The sequence below is a fragment of the Sorex araneus genome, chromosome X (genome assembly GCF_027595985.1).
Source record: "Sorex araneus isolate mSorAra2 chromosome X, mSorAra2.pri, whole genome shotgun sequence".
NCBI classification, from domain to species: domain Eukaryota; kingdom Metazoa; phylum Chordata; class Mammalia; order Eulipotyphla; family Soricidae; genus Sorex; species Sorex araneus.
Window position 1 is genome coordinate 260,871,846 of NC_073313.1, and position 22,140 is coordinate 260,893,985.

Genomic DNA, 22,140 nt, shown 5'->3' on the forward strand with positions numbered 1-22,140 from the left:
GGAGAATTGGGGGGGCGGGGTGGAGAAGGGGGGACGAGGGCGGGGTCAGAGCCACCTCCCTCCCCTGGAGTCAAAAGCCTCGGTGGGGAGGGACGGACGGCACGGCCTGGAGACTCGGTCCCCGGCGGGCGGTGGAGACGGAGCTTCTCGTCGGGCTGCCCACCCCGTGCGGCGCAGGGGACGCGGGGGCCCCAGAGCCCGCAGGACACGCTGGGGCTCACCATGCGCCCCCCGGCCTCGCCCAGGACGCCCGCGGTGCTGCTGCTGCCGCTCCTGCTGCTGCTGGTGGCCGACGAGCCCGCCCAGGGCAAGGTGAGTGGCGGGCGGCGCGCCCCAGCCCCGTCGCGGGCACTGGACACGCGGGGCTGCGGAGGTCGTGGCTGCACGCTCCAAAAACGGGGGGCGTGGGGGCATGAACAAACCCACCTGCCCGCGCGACAGGTGAAGGGCGCGAGCTCGGGGAAACTTGGCGTCAGGTAGTGGGGAAAGGTCTCCAGAGTCTTTGGATACGGTGACGATGCATGGATTCTATAGAATGGATGGATGGATGGATGGATGGATGGATGGATGGATGGATGGATGGATGGATGGATGGATGGATGGACAGGATAGATGGTTGATTGATAGCTGAGATAGATTAGATAGATGATTGCTAGATAATAGATGATTGATAGATAATAGCCTAAGAGAAGAGCAGGAGGGGAAAACAGACAGACAAAAAAAAAAATGAGAGTGGGTAATGGACAGTCGCCATGGGTGAGGCACTGAGAACACCGGATACAGACACAGGATGTCTCCTTGGTGACCCAGAGCACAGCATGGCCCGACAGAGGGGCTGAACGTGCAGACGGGCACCGGAGTGAGTGCCAGCCCTACCCCTTTGTACCTGTCACTCACACTGAACTCTGATCTCTCCGGGGCCTGTTTTCTCCTTGTCAAAACTTGCTTACCTGCGCTCCACCAGTATTCTCCGGGCAAATGCCGTCATGGAAAATCCAGCGGTCACTAAGATCCGGGAGTCACATCAGGTTACAGAGAACAGTCTGTCCTTGGGATACGGGCTTGGGAGTGAGAGACCCTGGGCTCAGGATTAAGCCCGCGCCTGTCCAGTGCTTCTTAGATCTTCTTCTTGGAGCTAATGAGGTGTCCGCCAAACTGTTATTATTGCTGGAGTTCGCTTCCCCTAGTCTAACTTGTCAAAGTAAAATTTAACTCTTTGTATGTCTTCTGTATTTTTTATTTATGCTTACATTTTAACTTAAGGTGGTGATATTGTTTAAATATCATTTCCAATTTTAAGTTTCATGACTGAGATTATGCTTAGGAATATAGTTGCATAACTTCATTATCTGAACAGATGTTTAGAACTTACTAATGTTTTCTACTTGAAGTTTAAGTTGTTATTACAGATAAAGCTAAAATTCTCTTTAATTATCATTACTCCTCTCTTCCCTCTCTGATCTAAACAAATAATCATTTTACTATTTCCTCTCTTTTCCAGACCTTTAAATATACATTTACACATATACATGTGGACTCATATTTTGTATATCCTGAATGTATATTCAGGATATACAAAATTCATATATGTATATATGAAATTAATATCCTAAATTTTGTGGGGGGAGAGAGGGACTTTTAGGTTTTAATACAATGGATACCAGGCTGTTCCCATCCTTCTGCAACTTACAAACCCATCCACACCAGTACACTGCTCTTTCTTTTTGCCCAGTGGTATAGTTGTTCACGTAAAACTGAGTTAAAGTTAATAGCGCCTTCCTCTATCAGTTTAGATTAGGATGATTTTGTGTTTTACATTCTAAAGGGTTTTGTAGCTCATGTAATCTCTTCATGTAACTGCATGCTTCACCCAGGTTGCTTGGTCTTCTAAGCATGCTGGATGACACTCAACCAAGATAGCACAGGTCATCTGCCAGCTTCAATCCTGTGCACATCACCCCACAAGCACAAAACTAAAGGAAGTGTTCTGAGGAGATCTGGGGAAGAATTAAGAATTTCGGAGAGGATTTCGCATGTACATGCTCGAGGTTTCAAAGCAGAGATGAGATTGGAGGAGAGTGGAGGAAGAGTGGACGAATGGCATGAATGCAAAGATCTGCCTGCAAATCCTGTGAGCTGACTGTGCAGGCTCAAATGGATAAAATAAAAAGCCATTTTCAAATTCTCTTCTATTTTCAATTATATTTTATAAAAATACCTGTCTTTATTTATTTATTTATTTATTTATTTGCTTTTTGGGTCATACCTGGCGATGCACAGGGGTTACTCCTGACTCTGCACTCAGGAATTACTCCTGGCGGTGCTCAGGGGACCATATGGGATGCTGGGAATTGAACATGGTTCGGCCACGTGCAAGGCAAATGCCCTACCCTCTGTGCTATTGCTCCATCCCCCAAAATACCTGCCTTTAATTCTATTTTCATATCCTGTTATATTTTACATATCCAAGACTAAAAGTCTAGTCAAAGCTTACTAGCTTTTTTTTGCCGATATTACAATTAAGCTATCATTCGCATCATCATTTGAGGGAGGTCTTTGTTAAATGTTATGAATAACACTTCCTGCCAAATGACACAATGTCATGAGATACCATGAAATGAATCTTCATTCTGTGGATAGGAGGAATTCTGTAAAATTAAGTTGATAATGGCTTACATGGAGCCAGCACTGCTCTCTGTACAGGGTAACTTGACTTCCGAGTGTCTCTGTGAGCTGGCAAATGAGGAATTTGAAACCCTTTGTGGGTGAGGTCAGGAGTGAGATTATAGGGTAGGCTACAGTCTCTTCAGACACTCCAGAATGGACACTTCAGACTTCAGGTTCATTTGTCAGAACCTTGTTCCTTTTGGGGGAGAAGCTAGGAATCTATTTTCCATGAGAAAGCTTCCAAATTCTCCAAGTTAGCACATAGGGCAAGACTTAATAAACACTGGGTGGATTTTTTGATAAAGGGTAAAACAGCACAGAACCAAACAATGTATAAGTGAGGTCTAACTTTTGTCAGAAGGCCATCATATTTTTCTTCTACTCTGCAGCTGGACTGGAGCAATAGCACAGCGGGTAGGGCATTTGCCTTGCATGCGGCCAACCCAGGTTCTATTCCTCCATCCCTCTCAGAGAGCCCAGCAAGCTACCGAGAGTATCCCGCCCGCCCGGCAGAGACTGGCAAGTTCCCCGTGGCGTATGCGATATGCCAAAAACAGTAACAACAAGTCTCACAATGGAGACATTACTGGTGCCTGCTCGAGCAAATTGATGAACAATGGGACAACAGTGCTACAGTACTACTCTGCTGTGATAGTTCAGGACATAGTTTTGTTCCAAATTTCTGCCATCCTTCAGCAGCATTTCTCCTAAGGCAATTTCGTGGAGGTGTTGGCTCACAGGGAAACTCACACAAGGAGGAGAAATCCATGCCTGCCTATAGTTTGTTGGGGAGCACCCAAACAAAACTTCCCTGCTTATTTGCTTCTGGTTTCCCACCCCAGTCTTAGCCCTCCAGTATACCCCCAAAACCACTTCACCCATTTGAAATTAAGAGATACTTTTTGTTGTCTCAACAGACAAATGATATGAGAGAAAAACTAGAGAGGCCCTCTTTTACAAACATCTTTCTATAGCATTGCCCCAAAATAGGAGGCTTGTGTCTGAGATGCCATGGTTTTGCTTTCCCTTTTTTCCACCTAAAATTAGATTACAACACACACACAGTCTTGTAAACTAAAATACAAAAATTTACCTCAATCAAAAATTATATACATATATCTTTCTCAATTCACTTAAATACATTTAATGGGATAAATAAAATAAAGTTAAATAAATGTAATTTAAATATATAATACAGTTACTATTTATAAGATATTTGATATTTTCTAACATTTTAAATAACTAGTATATATTGCCAATGTATTTCATCTTACCTCTGAATCTCTGGGTAATTTTTTCTCTCTAGCTTATGTTATGGTAAGAATACAGTGTATAATGTATCTAACATGAAAAAATAAGTTAAGATAAAGCCAAAAATATTTTCAACAAGATAGCACTGTAACACTGTCATCCCATTGTTCATCAATTTGCTCGAGTGGACACCAGTAACGTCTCCATTGTGAGACTTGTTGTTACTGTGTTTGGCATATAGAATTTGCCATGGGTAGCTTGCCAGGTTCTGCCGTGCAAGCGGGATACTCTCGGTAGCTTGCCAGGCTCTCTGAGAAGGATGGAGGAATCGAACCAGTGTCAGCTGCGTGCAAGGCAAACACCCTACCCACCGTGCTATCGCTCCAAAATATTGCAAATAAATATCAGGAGCCAAATAATGACTGGACTCTGGAAAGATGCTCTTTGGATTAATTTTGTCTGTAAATTTAAAAAAGAAATGAAGTAGATTAGGAAATATTTCAAACAAACTAATGTGACACACCAGTATTTCTATGCTGAGATAAAGCAAATACTTTTATACTTTGGTATGCTTACTCTTAGACCTGTCTTTTTAGGAAAAACAATGTGAAATACAGAAAGTCATTTTCTGTAAAAAAAATTACAAAGGCGCGTGCGCGTGAGGGGGTGATGATGTGTGTGGTGTGTTGTTCTCAGGCTCTCGGGATAGTTCCTCGCGCGCGTGCTACTCGAGTTCGGTGCTCTCGAGCTGCTATGTATGGACCAGATCTGTATGGACCAAATCGGGATGGCTCCTCCTTGTGCTCTGCTTCTGTGTGTGCCACTGTGCTCTCTTCTGTCTGTCTCTCTATCTCTGTCTCTGTCTCTGTAGTCTCTCCTCTGGTCTCTTCTGGCCTCTCTCTGTCTCTGCTTCTGTGTCTTCTGTCTTACCTCTGCTTCTGTGTCTTGCCTCTGCTTTTCTTTGTCTTGCCTCTCCTGCTTACAGTCTTATATAGCAATAACATAGGGTGGTGACACAAAGGTGGGTTGAACATTAACAAATCAACAAAGAGGGGTAAGACCATTTCTTCAGGAGATTAACAAAATCTCATCTAAGGAGATTACTCCAGATTACTAGGAGATCTGCTCAAGGGTGGGATCCAAACAAGGATGTGTCGCTTTCTTCCTTCCTCAGCTAGTAATCCGCTTAAATAGTTATAGTAAATTTACTTCTAATATTTCTAGCAATGTCATTCTGTATGAGCACAGTAAGAGATATATCAGACTTAAAGTTTGGTTCTTTTTGAGGACATTCACTATATATTCCCGACCATAGTCCTCAGGCCAGGTTAGTCTTCCTAACCCCAGCAGGGTCCTAGTCTCGTCTTTATTTTTGGATCATGACAGCATTTGTCTATGACCATGTTCACAACTTATAGTTGAGTATTGTGGCACTTTGGCCTAGCCCATTTTGATGCCGGGGTAGCTTACAGCTTGCCCTTGGTCCATTCTGTCCCTCGTCGGGACCCTGCTTTTGGGGTGCTAGGAACTAAAGGCAACTGAGTTGATAAAGCAGATGCCCAGGAGTAAATATTATTGGAGTCAATCAGCTCTCAAGTTACAAAGCATAATATTAACTGTCTTCCTGTGTCCATACAGAAAGGCCATTGCTCTAAGGTAAACTAAGTTCCCTGTGGCAAGGCTGAAAGGACAAACCCAGTGTTTTTTTGTCCTAAAATTTTCCTCTCTTTCATCCTAGGAGGTTTGTGCAAATTATTCCTCTGCATGATTTTCAATTTATACTTTGTGTCTGTATGTGTACAGTCTTGACAAAAAATAAATATTATTCTTTTGTGGTCTGCTGAATGCAGTGAATGAGTTCACATGATACATACCTGTTGGAATTTACTTGTGTCACTCAATATTATGGGTTTGGGTTGGATCCATGTTTATGATTCTAGATGATGTTTATTTGTATACAGATGCTGTGATAAATGCTGTATAGGATCGGAGTACATAAACACAACTAAGTTTATTTGTCCATTCCCCTAAACACCAAGTGTTTCTACTTTTTCTTTTACAAATTTGCAATACACATCTCTGCATGAATACCGTTACAAGTATATGCCTAATTCCAAGGTGGAGCTAAAGAGTTTCCAGGATTTTTTTTTACTCTTATTAAGAATTATTAGCTGGAATCCAAAATTATTGTACCAATCAGGTACCAAGGTACCTATTTCTCTATATCCTCTACAAAACTTGATGCAACTAGGTGTTAATGAGTATTAAATAGGATCTTGTTTTGACTTGTGAGTTTGTAAATCTTTTTATAGTTTAATTGGCAGTTTATATTTCCCTCAGATTGAATTGAACAATCTATTCTTTGCCTCTTTATAGTGACCTTTGTCCTTTTGTTTTGAGTAAATTAAAAGTTATTTGTCTTTTTGAATACTAAGCTTTCATCATTCAAACATGCAATGGTTTTTCATTCAAATCTATGTTTCTCTTTCTTTGTTTATTAGGACTTCATGACATAACTTTTTACAGTATAATTTCAAACTTCAGCATCTTTATCTTTACTTTTTGCATTTTGTATCTTGTTGAAAAATAATTTTCTTCCCTCAGATTATATACTTCATTAATTCTTTTTTTACAATTTAACTACTTTACACTGAAGAGCCTTAATTCTGGAGGAATGTTTTCTGCTTGTGGCAGACAATTTTTACCTTTTATCATGTATATAAATTGTTTCTACATAATTTATTGAATATCTTCTTTGTGGCCTTATTTGCAGTTACATCTACAAAAGTGCATACAAAATACTATTCAAGTACAGGTCTATTTGTTTTTATTTATGTGTCTGTTTCTTAAGGGATTTAATTATCATTTATTTATTTATTTTTCTAATTCTTTAATTTCTAAGTTTTGACACTATTGGTGCTATTGGAAATGGTGTTTATTTCTTGTTGTTGTTGTTTTGAGGGAACACACCCTGTGGTTCTCAGGGCTTACTCCTGGCTCTGTGCTCAGGGGCCATATCTGATGGGGTTCTGTGCTCCAGGACCATACCTTGGGGTGCCTGGGATCAAACCTGGGTTGGTTGCATGCAAGGCAAGCACCCTATTCTCTATATTATCACTCCAATCCTATAAACGGGGTGTGTGTGTGTGTGTGTGTGTGTGTGTGTGTGTGTGTGTGTGTGTGTGTTTTAATAAGTATTAAAGAAACAGCAGAATCTACTTCAATTTTGTGTTTTGGTTTTCTTCAAGAACTTCAAATATTTCAAATGCCTTCAGGGTAAAAAATTCACCCACACACTTTGGCTTTACTGCTATCATACATTTTAATAAATGTATCTTACAATATTGTCACTGTTATCCCGTTGCTCATCGATTTGTTCGAGCGGGCACCAGTAATGTCTCTCACTGAGAGACTTATTGTTACTGTTTTATCCCATGCATCATGTAGATGTTTATTTATTTTCTGGGGCCTCCAAAATTATGCTCAGGAATTTGAGGGCCTCTCCAGTGAATATGACCATTGGGCCATCGCTTGAGCCCAAGGACCACAGGATGTGATGCTGCCTGAGTCCGGGCAGTGCCCAGCTACCCAGGTGCTGCTGGGCACCTCCAGAGACACACCCTCTGGTTCTTGGGGCAACCTGTGGTACCAGGACTCTAACACATTCGACATGTCCCTAACCACTATACCAACTCCTGGCCTCGTACGCCTTTTTCTTAATTTCCAAACATAGGGAGACATTTTAGGTCTTTTAAATTAGGAAATGATGGGAGAATAGGCCATATCGTGATGGCAACAATTTCTGTGTATACAACTGAGTCAATACTTGGGGATATGTTATTCACATTACAATGTATATGTCCATGTGTTTTTAATCTCCTGCTCCATGAATATTTAATCAGATACTATACTGTTCACCAAATCCTGGAAACTCTAAGACTTTCCTTTTTCTATATCGTGTCTCCCTCTGTCTCTATTCCTGGCACTCTCAGGGTGTGTGCTTCTCATCTTTCCTTTCAAGTCTCCTTATTTCTTTGGTACCTTTCATGGACCACCTACATCCTCTCAATTGTGCCTTGCTCCTGGGGTAAGTTTCTCTCTTCTCCCAGCTTCCAGTTGGACCACAGACTTTATGGAACACAGCCTCACACTGATTTCCTCCTCTGGATTATGAGAATTTGATGACTTAGTGCACCTAACACGTTGTTACCGTGTTATCACTATAACTATCGTTACTCTATCACATGACTTCTTGTTGCATCTTATAAATGCACTGATTAATACCTATAGGTAGAATTTGGACCACTGGGATTTGGGAACCACTGGACAATCTCTCCCCTCTCCTTGCTTCTTTGTCCTGACACACGGAGCTCATTAGTCTCCCACAAAGCCAAAAGTCCATCCCCACCATGTAGGAGGTCTGTGTACTTGCTCTACGTTTGGGAGCTGGTGGAACTTTGGCCATAATTGTGATGTCCTGAGGATCCAGGCTGAGCCCCTTCACCTTCAATTTTTAATCTATTTTCCATGTGCATTAAATTCTGTGGCACATTTCCTGTTTATCTTCCAATTTTAAACTCTCTCTTCTGTTGTTTCTAATTCTCAGGCTTGGAGTCTACCAAGCGACCCTTAAGGTGGAGTACAGCTCCAGAGCTATTCTCTATTAGCTTTTTAATAATAATAAAAAAACTATTTCTACAGTCTCTGAGTACTCATCATAAAGTGCAAAAGGACAGATTCCCCCACCTCTGTATTATAAGAATTTAAAGGCTTAGTGAACATACCACACTTTTATCTTGTCTGTCACATTGTAATCAATCATATAGAAAATATTCACTACGATGGTTGCTGTCTGCTATATTTAATGATAGGTATTATTTTAGCAGTTTTATTTGGAGTCTATCTTGGGTTTTGTTGTCTTTTTTCATGTTTCTTACCCTTTTCAAAATTTTGGTTTTGGGGTCACACCTGTCTGTGCTCAGGGTTTACTCCTGTCTCTGTGCTTAGGGATCACTCCTAGTGGCGTCCTGGGATCATGTGACGGGCCAGGGATCTAACCTGGGTGAGCCATGTCTAAGGTCAGCACTTACTAGATCTCTGACCCTCTGTACTAGATCTTGCCCACTGTACTAGATCTCTGACCCTCTCCCCATTTTTAAAAAATTTCTTGAATCACTTCACACAGATTTATTTATTTATTTTATTGAATCACCATGAGATGCAGTTACAAAGCTTTCATGTTTGTGTTTCAGTCACACTATGATCAAACAGCCATCCCACCAATGCACATTTTCCACCACCAATGTCCCCAGCACCCCCGACCCCATCTCATCCCTCCCCTTGCCTCTATGGCAGACAATTTCCCCCATACTTTCTCTCCACTTTGGGGCATTATGGTTTGCAATACAGACACTGAGAGACCATCACGTTTGCTCCTTTATCTACTTTCAGCATACGTCTCCCATCCTGAATGATATCTCCAACCATCATTGACTTAGTGATCCCTTCTCTATCCCAGCTGCCTTCTTCCAACTCTTGAGACAGGCTTCCAACTATGGAACAATATTCCTGTTCTTGTGTCTACTGTCCTTGGGTGTCAGTCTCATATTATGCTAATTTATATTCCGCAAATGAGTGCAGTCATTCTGTCTGTCTCTCTCTTTCTAACTCATTTCACTTAGAATGATACTCTCCATGTCCATCCACTATTGTGCAATTTTTCTTGATCACATTCACCTTACACGGATTTATTTCTGTTCTCTTTTTATTTCTTCTTCTACTGTTTCAAGGCCTATGAATCTGTCTTGTTTCTTCTGTCTGCTAACTCTCACCCACAGGAAGATAATATAAGTGAGAGAGTTGAGGGCAATTAGCTATCTGTGTCATCCCAGCCTGCCCCACCCCATCCAGCTCTCAGCTCAAAGATTTCCCTGATAGGGAAAATGACATTATCCCCACATGCCTTTCAGGGGAATGCCCCAGTAGGAAGGAATTATGTTGTGGTGGTCTGGGGGGAACCCACATGTCTCTACTGTCTGGGTCAGCCTTCTCCCACCTGCTACTACTGTGTACTTCCTCCAAACATTGCAAATTCCTACTGAAGTGGCCATCAAGGCCAAACACAGTGAAGAAGCCAGCAGTTTCCTCTCTGACCTTGGCCCTTCCTTCTTGAGTGTTTCTCTGGGGTGACACCACCTCATTTGTTTTCAGGCATAATACCTGGGAAAATGGGATGCAGTGAAGTTGTATTTCCCTTATAGTGTTGGCAGTGTTGCTCAGAGCCCGGGACTGCCTTGTGTTAACTGTGACTGAGGTTGGCTTTATTCAGCCCTTAAACTGATGAAAACCCTCACTTCTCTGGGTGGAGGATTCCAACAGTGGGGTGTCAGGGTTGCAAAAAAGCCTGTAATTCTTCATCCCTAGGACCAACCCATGCTCCTGCCATGACCTTTGGGCCAAAAGGTTTCCATCCACCATGGAGAAAAAAAAATCCTGAGATCAGTAAAACTAGATGGTGCTCAGAACATATATATTTTGTATATATTTTGTTCTGCAAAGTTTATGTATGTAGGTCCTCAGTCTAAACTTTCTAATCCTAACAGGCTTTCTCTGCGGGCTGTTCATTGCACCTCTGTTGTTAATTTGAGAGAATTAAGAAACCAGGAGTATATCCATTTAAAAAAAATAGCTGTTTTCTGGGGCTAGAGAATTGACCTTGCTTGTTGGAGGTCAGTCTGAATCCCCAATCCTGCATGGCCCCACAAGCACTGCTGGAAGTGGCCCCCAAATCCTGAGGACCCCCGCAGCAGCTTACTAACAGTACTTCCACTGCAACTCTCCCAACTGTCTTCATCAATAAAAATCTGGTAAGACAGGCGCTAACTCCAGGCTCTGTCTTTACCTCACTGCCTGTAATTGTTGGCTCTGCCTTCTGGAAGCACCTTGTCAGTCTTTCCATTCTTCCTGGGGCTGCTCACATAGCTTCCAATTAAGGCCTCTGGCTGCAGACACAGTTGCTAACCAGGACTGAATGGGATTGCATTGACTCTGTACTTCTTACATCCAGCTGTAAGTGCAGATAAGAAACATCGAGATCCTGCCATCCGATAGCACTCTAACATGAGTTATCGCTCTGAAGTGCCTCAGTAATTAAAAGCTTTGCAAGATCCACACTGAAAAAAATTGAAAAGGCAGATAACATTAACTCTAGAGTATTTTATGATAATATTATCATTTCAATATCTAGCTACTTTTAAAGACATTAAAGGACACTTTATAATATTTTTCTATATTATGCTATCAAAATTTAGGGTCCCTTGTCCCTTTTTTGACTTCTAGAGTATCTCAGTTGGGACTATCCCCGTTTCAAGTGTCTACAACACAGTCTCCCATACCTCTATCCTGGGCAGTGTGGATCAATGTAAAACAGTGTCCAGACCCCAGAAGAGAATGACAGCTATAGATCATTTCTCTGGGTGGCACATAGTTTAACTATTTGCCCTAAGAAATAAATACATGTCACAGTGGCTGGAGCAATAGCACAGCAAGTAGGGCATTTGCCTTGCACGTGGCCGACCTGGGTTCAATTCCCAGCATCCCATATGGTCCCCCGAGCACCGCCAGGAGTAATTCCTGAGTGAAGAGCCAGGAGTAACTCCTGCGCATTGCCGGCCGGTGTGACCCAAAAAGCAAAAAAAAAAAAAAAAAAAGAAATATATGTCACAATGAGGCATTTGAATTAAAGACAAAATCGATATGAATTGTGTCTAAATATCTATTTCATGTTTTTGGAGAAAATTGAGATAGTTAACATTGGCTCCAATGTTCAAAAGTTTATCTAGTTTATCTACTTTCAGCCTACATCTCCCATCCTGAGCAATCCCTCCAACCATCATTGACTTAGCAATCCCTTCTCTATTCCAGCTGCCTTCTCCCCCAGTTCACGAGGCAGGCTTCCAACAACTATGGAGCAATATTCCCGTCTCTACTGTCCTTGGGTGTCAGTCTCATATTATGTTTTATGACCATTCAATATATTAAACTATAGTTCCCAGTTACCAAAATGTAATTAATGTGCATGAGGAATTATAAAAACAAACACCCCCTCACCAGCCCTGAAAACATCACAAGGCAGCAAACGCTAGGAAAAGAGAATGAAAAAAAAAGCTATATTGATAACCAACATGCTGTATTTTACCTTTCACCCCTCTTTATTTTATTTTGATTTTGATTTTTGGGTCACACCTGGTGATGCGCAGGGGTTACTCCTGGCTCTGCCCTCAGGAATTACTCCTGGCGGTGCTCAGGGGACCATATGGGATGCTGGGAATCAAACCTGGGTCGGCCATGTCCAAGGTAAACACCCTACTGGCTGCACTATCACTCCAGCCCCCACCTCCCTTTTTTAGGGGGACTGGTCACACCTGGCGATGATCAGGGTTTACTCCTGACTCAGAATTCACTCCTGGTGGTGTTCTGTGGACCATATGGGATGCTGGAGATCAAACTTACGTTGGCTGCATGCAAGCACCCTCTATCTGCTATATTATCTCCCTGGCCCCATCTTGCCTTTCATCTGAGGATTTAAACTAAATCATCAGTAGAGAAGTTCAATCAAGTAGGCAGCCACCAGTTACCTTGGATGAGTCGCTTCCAAAGGATCTCTGTTTTTCTTATCTGTAAATGATAATAGTATAGTTATTGCAGATGGTGTTCAACTCAGAGCCTGATGCAAAGTTAGTACTCAGACATTTGTTTATGGTAGGGGGTGGCCTTGACTCCACCCAGCAGTTTCCAGGGGTTTTTCCTGTCTCTGTACTCAGGAGAGACCCATGGAGGTGCCTACACAACCCTATGGGTGCCTGGGATAGAAGTAGGGCTACCATGTGCAAGACTTCCCTCCTGTCCCTTCCCTCTCCCCTTCCTTCCGCCTCTTTCCTCCTCCCCATTTCTTCCTATACTTCCTGCATTCCTATCCTTCCTGAACCTCTGGTTGCAATATTCATATGTTGTAGTCTAGGTCTAATTGCATTGATTGTTCCAGTGGGAAGAAAAGATTAGGGTTGAGCTTTTGACGTGTGGTTAGACGTTGGGGATTCATTTGAATCAGTCCAGAGAAGCCCCTAGAGGGAGACCACAGCCAGGAAACAGATGGGCCACACTGATGGCGGTATCTTCCAGGAGCTGGTGGGCTGTGGTGATCAAAAGGAGGGGTCTGCCCAGCCTGAGGGGGCAGGCTCCACTCTGAGAAGCTGGCTCACAAATGAACCCCTTATAGAGATACAACTCTAAGAAATACTAATAGCTGATTGCAGTCCTCCAGAGAGGGGAGACATTTCCAAGCTCACAGCTCTTGGGTTAGCTGAGTTGGGTTAAAGAGTAGAACCAAAAGAAGGAAACAGTCTGAGTTGATTTTCTCAAAAAGGAAAGGGCTGAGGATTGTGTTGGGGCTAGGGGGAGGGTGGGCGGGATCCCAGAGGATCATCATGCTTATGTTATGAAGGAGCCAGAGAGACAGTACAGTGGTTAGGGTGCTTGCCTTGTATGTGGCACGCCCCCGTTCACTCCACCTAACCCTGTACAGTCTCCTGAGCCCTGCCAAGAGTGATTGCTGAGTGCAGAACCAGGAGTAAGCCCTGAACACAACTGGATAAGGCTAAAAAAACTAACAAACAAGAAGGATAAAAAATTGCTCATTGGATGGGAGAAAGAAGCCCGATGGCCTGTGTGAGGCTGACCATGGTATCAGATTTTAGGGTTGACACCAAATGATATTTTAAGAGAGACTGGAGGAAGCAGTCTACTGTGGCTGTGCTTATGGGTGAGAGTCGGTCCACATTGCAGTGCCTGGGGCCACCCTAAGGTAATGTGATGAAAACTTGCATCTCTGACTCATATCAGACTATCTCTGCCATCCTCTCCTTGACCTCGTTGGGAATCAGGCCATTTCACCAGGTGTGGTGTGAGACTTCTGGGCCAGGAAACGGAAGCCGAGTCCTTGTTACCGCTGACATGGGGGAGGTCTAGAGTGTATGGGGGTGGGTGGGGGGAGATGAACCCAAACCTGGAGGAGGTGATGAGCACCTCACTCAAAGGACCAGCAGCCCAGCCTCCCAGTTTGCAAGGCAGAAACTCCAGTCTGTGTCTGACCAACCAGACCTTGGGTTTTATCCAGCTCTAAAAGGGTCCATGCACACAGCAGGGTTTGAGAACTAGGCCAACCTTGCTAAGGGCTCTGGGATGCTTTCTAAGGCAGTAGGTTGGTCTGGAGGGATGGAGAAACAGAGTGATCAAATGCTAATTTTAAAGTTCTTGGATGATGCACCTGTCTCTTTTCCATGGGCTGGAGCGATAGCACAGCCGTAGGGAATTCGCCTTGCATGCAGCCCACCTGTGTTCTATTCCTGCGCCCCTCTTGGAGAGCCCGGCAAGCTACCCGTGGTGTATTCGATATGCCAAAAACAGTAACAATAAGTCTCACGATGAAACATTACTGGCTCCCACTCAAACAAATCGATGAGCAATGGGAGGACTGTACTGTACTGAATGACTGACACGTCGAGAAGTTTCTCTTCTGTTCTCTCCTTGGGAGCCAGCTCACCAAAGAAGGAACTAAGCAAGCCATGGGTCCTTGGGCTGTGTTTGGTGCTCTGAGATCTTGTGCTCTGAGAGCCAGAAAGATGAAGTCAATCTCCATCAACATAGCTTCAGCTATGCCTGTTCACGGATTTAAGCTAATGAGTTTGATGATCATTATGTATCACAGGGGAAGTTTAAGGATTTATGGTCTGTATGTAGACTATTAAACAACCAAAACTCTTTTTGCATATCAGGATAGGGTTATATACTTATTTATGTGTCTGTACATAAATTTAAAATATTTGATTTTTTAGCATCGTTACAGCAAAATCATGTTTTTTAAAAGTGTGATCTGCAGATCTATTTTTTTAACATTTTATTTATTTATTTATTTATTTTTTAAATTCTTTTATTAAGTCAGCATGTGGAAAGTTACAAAGCGTTCAGGTTAAAGTCTCAGTTATACAATGCTCAAACACCCTTCACCAGTGCACATATTCCACCACCAAGAATCACGATATACCTCCCCCCTTCCCCCCACCTCCCCAGCCCCCCACCCCGCATGTGTAACTGGTAAATTTCACTTTACTTTCACTTTACTTTGATTACATTCAATATTTAAACAAAAAAAATTCACTATTATTGATTTGGAGTTTCTCCCCCCTAAAGTTGATCTGCTGAAAAGAAAGCATTTGGTAATTTGTTTTCCATTGCTGAGAATGAAGAGATATGAGGTCAGGAGGCCGCACTAGCAGCAGCATAGTTTTGGATTTCTGTATTTTAATATTTTAGTAACTAATGCAGATCTATTTTTAAATGTAATATTTAAAACAAAAATATTTTAAATATAAACCCTTCCTAGTTTTCTGACAGGAGTTTTGAAGTAAATTAGGAATGTCTCCTTTTTTATGCCTCTAAATTGATGTTTGTTAATTAGATTATCTCTCCACATGGATTTCTTACAGAAGTAATTCCAATGTTTGAAAATGACTTCAAGAGTATTTAGAAATCTTGGGAGATTTGTCGTTGTATAGACAAAACAGTCAGGCCCCTGGACATTTTTCCCATCAGGATATTTTGTTGTAATGTGAACTTCTCAAGAAAAATGTTTTACTAGTAATGAGTTGAGAAATCTGCAATATTTTATCTTGGGAATGACTGAAAAAGTTTCTCTGGAAATACCCAAGAAAACAGGGTTAATATTCATTTTCTTTATTTAACCAGATGATGGAGTAAACTTGCAGTATGCTCTTACATATGGTATTGGGAAAGTGGAGGAATTAACAGTTTGTTTTTTTGAAAGTTTTATGTGTTAAACAAAATTTGAAAAATGTTTGAAGTAAAGAAAGATACAAAAATAAAAATTATCCACAATCATATTCCCCATCAGTGATTACTGTAAACACTTGGACCTATTCCCTTTCAGATTTTTTTCTACATGTTTCTTTCACCTAGCAGTAGACTGGTGAAATTTTTCCATGCCATTAAATCATTCTAAATATCATTAAAAAATGTGTACACAGTACTTCCTTGTAAGTTGGCACCAAAACTTATTTAATCAAGGCCCTTCTGTTGAGTATATCCTTTTTCCTAATTGTTTAGAAACTATGGTTCAATGAAACTCCTTGAAATAAATGTTCTTCAAATCCTATTTTAAGTAACTTTCCATGAGGAAATCTTCTTACTAAATGTCTGATTTTGTGCATTTATGAGGAATAGATAGATGCAAGGTGTTAGTCCTGATTTGATTTTGCAGAGATGAGTCTGATTCAAGGATATTTATCTAGTAAGTAGAGAAATAGAGTTTAGAATTGAGAGATCTGTCTGGTTACTAGGGACCTTTGATAAGATTTCTTCCTACACAAAACATCCAAGATAATGAGAAACAAGTGTCAGATGTCATTCTATTTATAACTAAAATAATTAAGCTTTATATGAGACCCAACTGATTATATTTTTGTTTGGGATCCACACCCAGTGGTGCTCAGAGAGAACTCCTAGCTCTATACTCACACAGTGATCACTCCTGGCAGGTCTCAGGGGGACCATATATGGTGCCAGTGATCAAATCCACACAGGCTGAGTGCCAGGCACTGTGCCTACTGTACTATCTCTTCAGCTCATGGTTATTTTTTAAATTTTGTGGTTATCAAAAATACTAGATTTCTGACATTGTTCTCTCTGTGCAATCAAAAATTCAATAAAATGCTTAGCACAGTGGGTAGGGTATTTGCCTTGCACACGGCTGACCTGGGTTCGATTTCTCCGTCCCTCTTGGAGAGCCCAGCCAGCTACCGAGAGTATCCCACCCGCATGGCAGAGCCTGGCAAGCTTCCCGTGGCATATTCGATATGCCAAAAACAGTAACAACAAGTCTCACAATGGAGATGTTACTGGTGCCCGCTCACGCAAATCAATGAACAATGAGGATGACAGTGGAACAGTGCTGTCATCTAAAAAGAGTTAAACCATGTTCTTGTTTCATCAACCAGAGGTGCTTTTTTTCCTTTTTCTTCTTTTTGATTTTTTGATGCTCAAGGTTACTCCTGGCTCTGCACTCCTGGTGGTACTGGGGAAATTATACAGAAGGCGGGGAATCGAACCCAGGTCTATCGTGTGCAAGGCCAACCCACACCCACTATACTATTGCTCCAGTCTGCTGCAATCAGAGCTGCTGAAAGACAGGTGTCTGTAGCTGACACTTGTTAGGGGGCTCCCGCTTTTGATTGGTTCTTGGTCAATGTTTACGGTATTCACTAACATTATATTAAATGTTGAAACAAAAAAATCGACAAACATATAGTCTTTAATCCTCTGATATAATAAGGAAAATGATTTCTTTTTTTTTTCTTTTTGGGTCACACCCAGTGATGCACAGGGGTTACTCCTGGTTCTACACTCAGGAATTACTCCTGGCGGTGCTCAGGGGACCATATGGGATGCTGGGATTTGAACCCGGGTTGGCCGCATGCAAGGCAAATGCCCTACCCGCTGTGCTATCGCTCCAGCCCCGAAAATGATTTCTTTTTCAGAGGAAATATTGACAGTATCATTCATTCAGTTAGCTAGATGCTGGGAACAAAAGTAGATAAAGCCAGTAGGTCCTTCCTACAGTGTGAGAGGTTGAGATAAATACACAGCCAGTGATGATAAAATTATCCATGCTGTATCTGGGCAAGTAAGCAAAAGCAAAATTTTGAACAGGAGCCAGAGATGAGAAGCAGTAATCAAGACAGACAAACGTGTAGGGCAGTGAACACTCTGGCCCTCGTCTACTAAACAAGTGTGCAAGAAGAACCGAGCCAGAGATTTCTGTGGCTTCCACATTGTTTCTCTTCAAAGGGAAGCACTTAAAAATGTTGGCATGAGTACAGAAGGCAACATGGAGAGTGGCTGGGCTGGGCTGTGACTTTCTTTCAGAGCTGCCCTGTCCCCAAGAGGACCTGCTCAAGAATTAGAAGCAGGGCTGCCTTCTTCTGGAGGTTCTGCAGCTCTTTCCAAAAAAGTGATCAGAGCTAAGAGCCAGCCAGCGCCAACACTCTCTAATTGCTAAAGTTTGGGAGGAGAGGCCCCCCCATACCAGGTGGGTTGTTGAAGCACAGCATGTATTGGCAGCGGTGACCCCCAAACTCATCCATCATTTTCTTTTCTCTGGGACCTACCCAGGTCTTTCGAAGGCGGCCTGACTAACCAGCGTCCAGCCCAAGGATTGCATTTGTGCAAGCAAGATGCCCTGATGTCCCCTAGTTCCTCAAAACTTAAAAATGAACAGGGGCTGGAGCCATAGCACAACGGGGAGGGCGTTTGCCTTGCACGCAGCCGACCCGGGTTCGATTTCCAGCATCCCATATGAACCCCCGAGTACCGCCAGGAGTAATTCCTGAGTGCAGAGCCAGGAGAACACCTGTGTGTCGCCGGGTGTGATCCATAAAACAAGCAAACAAACAAACAAACAAAAACCTGATCCCATATTGGGACAGAGACATCTGCGTGACTGTTGGCTTCAAGACACTCAAATGCCAAGACTCCCCACTTCCTCCTGCACAAAACATGGCAGCTAGAACCTGCCCAGATGCTACCCCTCCCGTCTCCAGAAATTATGTAGCTGGATACTTTGTGTACCCAGTACGCCGTGCTCGGCTGTACTGAGACAGGAAGGAGTGGCAGGATCAGAAGTGTAGGAATCCACAGAGAGTTCTCAGCTTCATTTAATTCTCCAGTTAGTTTTTGACCCACTATCAACTTCCTGGAATGTATTAAGGAGTTTCTTATTTTCAAAAATATTATCCAGGACATTCTTGGCGGCTGGTATTTTCTAATAAGACTACTTGGAAACATCAGCAGAAATGCCATCCTCCCTTAGTCCTGTCCCCGTTTTAGAAAGGACAGTTTATTTACCTTCAGCCAGCCAGTGTTAATCCTGATGCCAAACCATAGATAAATCTTTTATCATTTTTATGATGACTTTCCTAACACCTTAGAATACCTGTGAAGGATAGGGACCATCCTGAGTAATATTTAATGCAAGAATTTGCTTCTTCCCTATCTATTAAATATAGGCTCTCTGGCACGTATTTGATTTTTAAGAAGTTGTATGACCAGCGCTGGCACTGCAGACCCCCTCAGATTCCATTCATGGGGAAAGGCCAGGCCTTTTGGAAGGTGGAGCTTGGCCAAAACCCATTTGCCCATTAAGTGTCTGACTCACTCCTCCCCCATCCCACTGCTGTTCTTTCAAACAAGAACATGAAAGTCCCTGGGAACCTTCGAATCTGCTGTGTACTATTTAGCAGTTGAGGCAAAACGATGGTTTCAATATTGGTCCTCTTTCCATAATAATAAAAATAACATATACTCCTTTGGGACATTCAAAATATATGAGTATGAGTATAATCAGATGACAATAAAAGACATAACAATGAAAGACAATATGTTGAGGTATTTCTATAGAAGCAAGGTGAGATGGGAGATGGTGATAAGTCGTATCCAACTTAAAAAAAAGGGGGGGGGGTCAATGGCTGGTGGGTCTCAGTGGAGACGACTGTGCCTCAGCTGTGAATCAAAGACAGGGCCTTCGGCATGCCAGGCAAAAGCTCCACCATCTGATTCACATCTTTAGTCTCTCTTCTGCTATTTTGACATTGTACTATATTGTTACTATTTCTCACATTATCAAATGTCTTTTCAAAATGAATGATTATGCCATTCCTTTTATAACTATAGCACTGCAGCACTGTTCTCCCATTGTTCATCTATTTGCTTGAGCGGGCACCAGTAATGTCTCCATTGTGAGACTTGTTGTTACTGTTTTTGGCATATCAAATACACCACGAGTAGCTTGCCAGGCTCTGCTGTGAGGGTGGGATACTCTCGGTAGCTTGCGGGGCTCTCTGAGAGAGACGGAGGAATCGAACCTGAGTTGGCCACGTGCAAGGCAAATGCCCTACTCACTGTGCTCCACTCCTTTATAACCATAATTTAACTAAATTTTTGTATTCTGAACAAAAATAAGGTGAATATTTGCATGCATTTTTTTTTAGTTAATAGACTCACATAGAATAATTACTGATAGAGTCAAATGGTATTTTTAGTATGGCACATTATTCTAGGGCTGGAGCGATAGCACAGCAGCAGGGCATTTGCTTTGCACATGGCTGATCCGGGTTCGATTCCTCCGCCCCTCTCAGAGAGCCCTGCAAGCTACCTAGAGTATCCCACCCGCACAGCAGAACCTGGCAAGCTACCCATGGTGTATTTGATTCACTTGTTGTCAAATGCAACACAATGGGAGATCTGATCCATATTCATTCACTTGTACCTGGACATTTGGGATGTTTGCGTAGCCCGGCTATTGTAGTACGTGCTTTGATAACCCTAAGTATGTATATTCCTTTCAAAGAAATGTTTTTGTGTTGGGGAGTAGATGTCAAGCAGTGATAGTCCCACCATTCATATAGGAGTACTATTTATAATTTTTGGAAAGATATATATACATATATATCTTTTATAGAGACTGAACCTAGATGATATTCTCAACAACAGTGGACAATGATTCCTTTCTCAACACAATCCCACTGTCTCTAGACATTCCGATATGTGCCATTCTCACTGACATGAGATGATATGAGACTTTCCCATTTTAAAGTTTTTTCAAATTATTCAGCTTTTCTGTTGTTTCTACTATATATAACATCTGCCACTTATTCTAGTACTCTTAGCTCTGCCCCTAAAGTGAACAGAGAAGTATCTGGAATAGAATGAGAATTTTCTTATCATATAGACTTGGTGATGAAATATCAGTGACCACGTATAATATATAGAGTATTTTTCCTTATTGTAGTTCTGGACTCAATCTAGTAGTAGATAGATTTCAATCAATGATCCCACCATGTCTCAGAACTTTTCTACACCTTACAATTCCCTGTAAATCTACAATTCCCTGTAAATGAGCTAGGCCATATGACCTCCATTAACCATCACCATAGAATGGCTCATTAGTTCTAGATCACTCCAAAATTAAATTAATTAAAGTACTTCATTAATTAAATATTAATTAATAGCACTGTAGCACTGTTGTAGCACTGTCGTCTCGTCTTTCATTGATTTGCTCAAGTGGGCACCCATAACATCTCCATTGTGAGACTTGTTGTTACTGTTTTTGGCATGTCAAATATGCCACGGGTACCTTGCCAGGCTCTCCCTTGTGGGTGAATACTCTCAGTAGCTTGCTGGGCTCTCCAAGAGGGACGGAGGAATCAAACCAGGGCTGGCTATGTGCAAGGCAAATGCCCTACCCATTTAAATTGAAGTATTTGGGGAAAGCAAAACATTCTTACCAACGTACAAAAGCAAATTCTTTTCTCTCCTGCCCCCACTTCATCCACACCATCTCCCTAGTCTTCTCTTATCTTTACCTGTGATTTTCCAGTCAGTGACTTCCCATTTGGGCCCAGTATCCATTCGACTTTTCCCTAAACTTCTTGAAAACAGGTCTTACTAAAGCAACCCAATTGCATTCAAACTAACTTGACTTCTTTCTATCAAGTTGAGTAACAACTTGATAGGCATTGCTAGTGCATTATGATCTCAGAAATAAGTGTCTAAATGGCTACATTATAATCTAAAAACCAAATATAGTACAGAAAAAAATTAAAATAAAGATTGCTTTGTCAGAGAAGACAATGTTGATTATTTTGACCTGCAATGCTTAAAACAAAACGAGAATTATGTGAGCAGTTAGTGAAATGACTTTTTCCTTTTCTTAAAATAGGGGCCACAGCTGGTGGGGCTTTAGGGACCATCAGTCCCATTCTGGCAGCACTCAGGAAGCATATGGTGCTGAGATTCGAACTCAGAACCTTGCACATGTGAGACATATGCTCTACCACTCTTCCCACTTGAGTCAGGTCCCAGTACCTCAAGAACTTGTCTGGTTCTTTTTAAAAGCAATTTACATGAATGAAAAGTTCCCAACCTTTTCTGATGCCAACCCAGGAGGCTAATAGAATTACATTTAATATCTACCCACTAACACTCTGTCAATGATTTACGCGGGAGTCTGTTTCAACAAAGTTCACCTTCAGAAAGCAATAGTCAGTGAGGCTTCACTGAAGCCCAACTTGTTTTTACATGTGGGACTGGGGT

At 42.2% G+C, this 22,140-nt stretch overlaps 1 protein-coding gene across 1 annotated transcript in view; it reads left to right on the top strand.

Moving 5' to 3' along the window:
* The first annotated feature begins 222 nt into the window (after positions 1-222).
* Positions 223-22,140, top strand: part of COL4A3 (collagen type IV alpha 3 chain) — a 167,651-nt gene continuing 145,733 nt past the window's right edge. The window contains exon 1 of the mRNA XM_004610850.2: positions 223-312. Coding sequence (XP_004610907.2) covers positions 223-312 — 90 coding nt within the window. The remainder of the gene's footprint in view (positions 313-22,140) is intronic.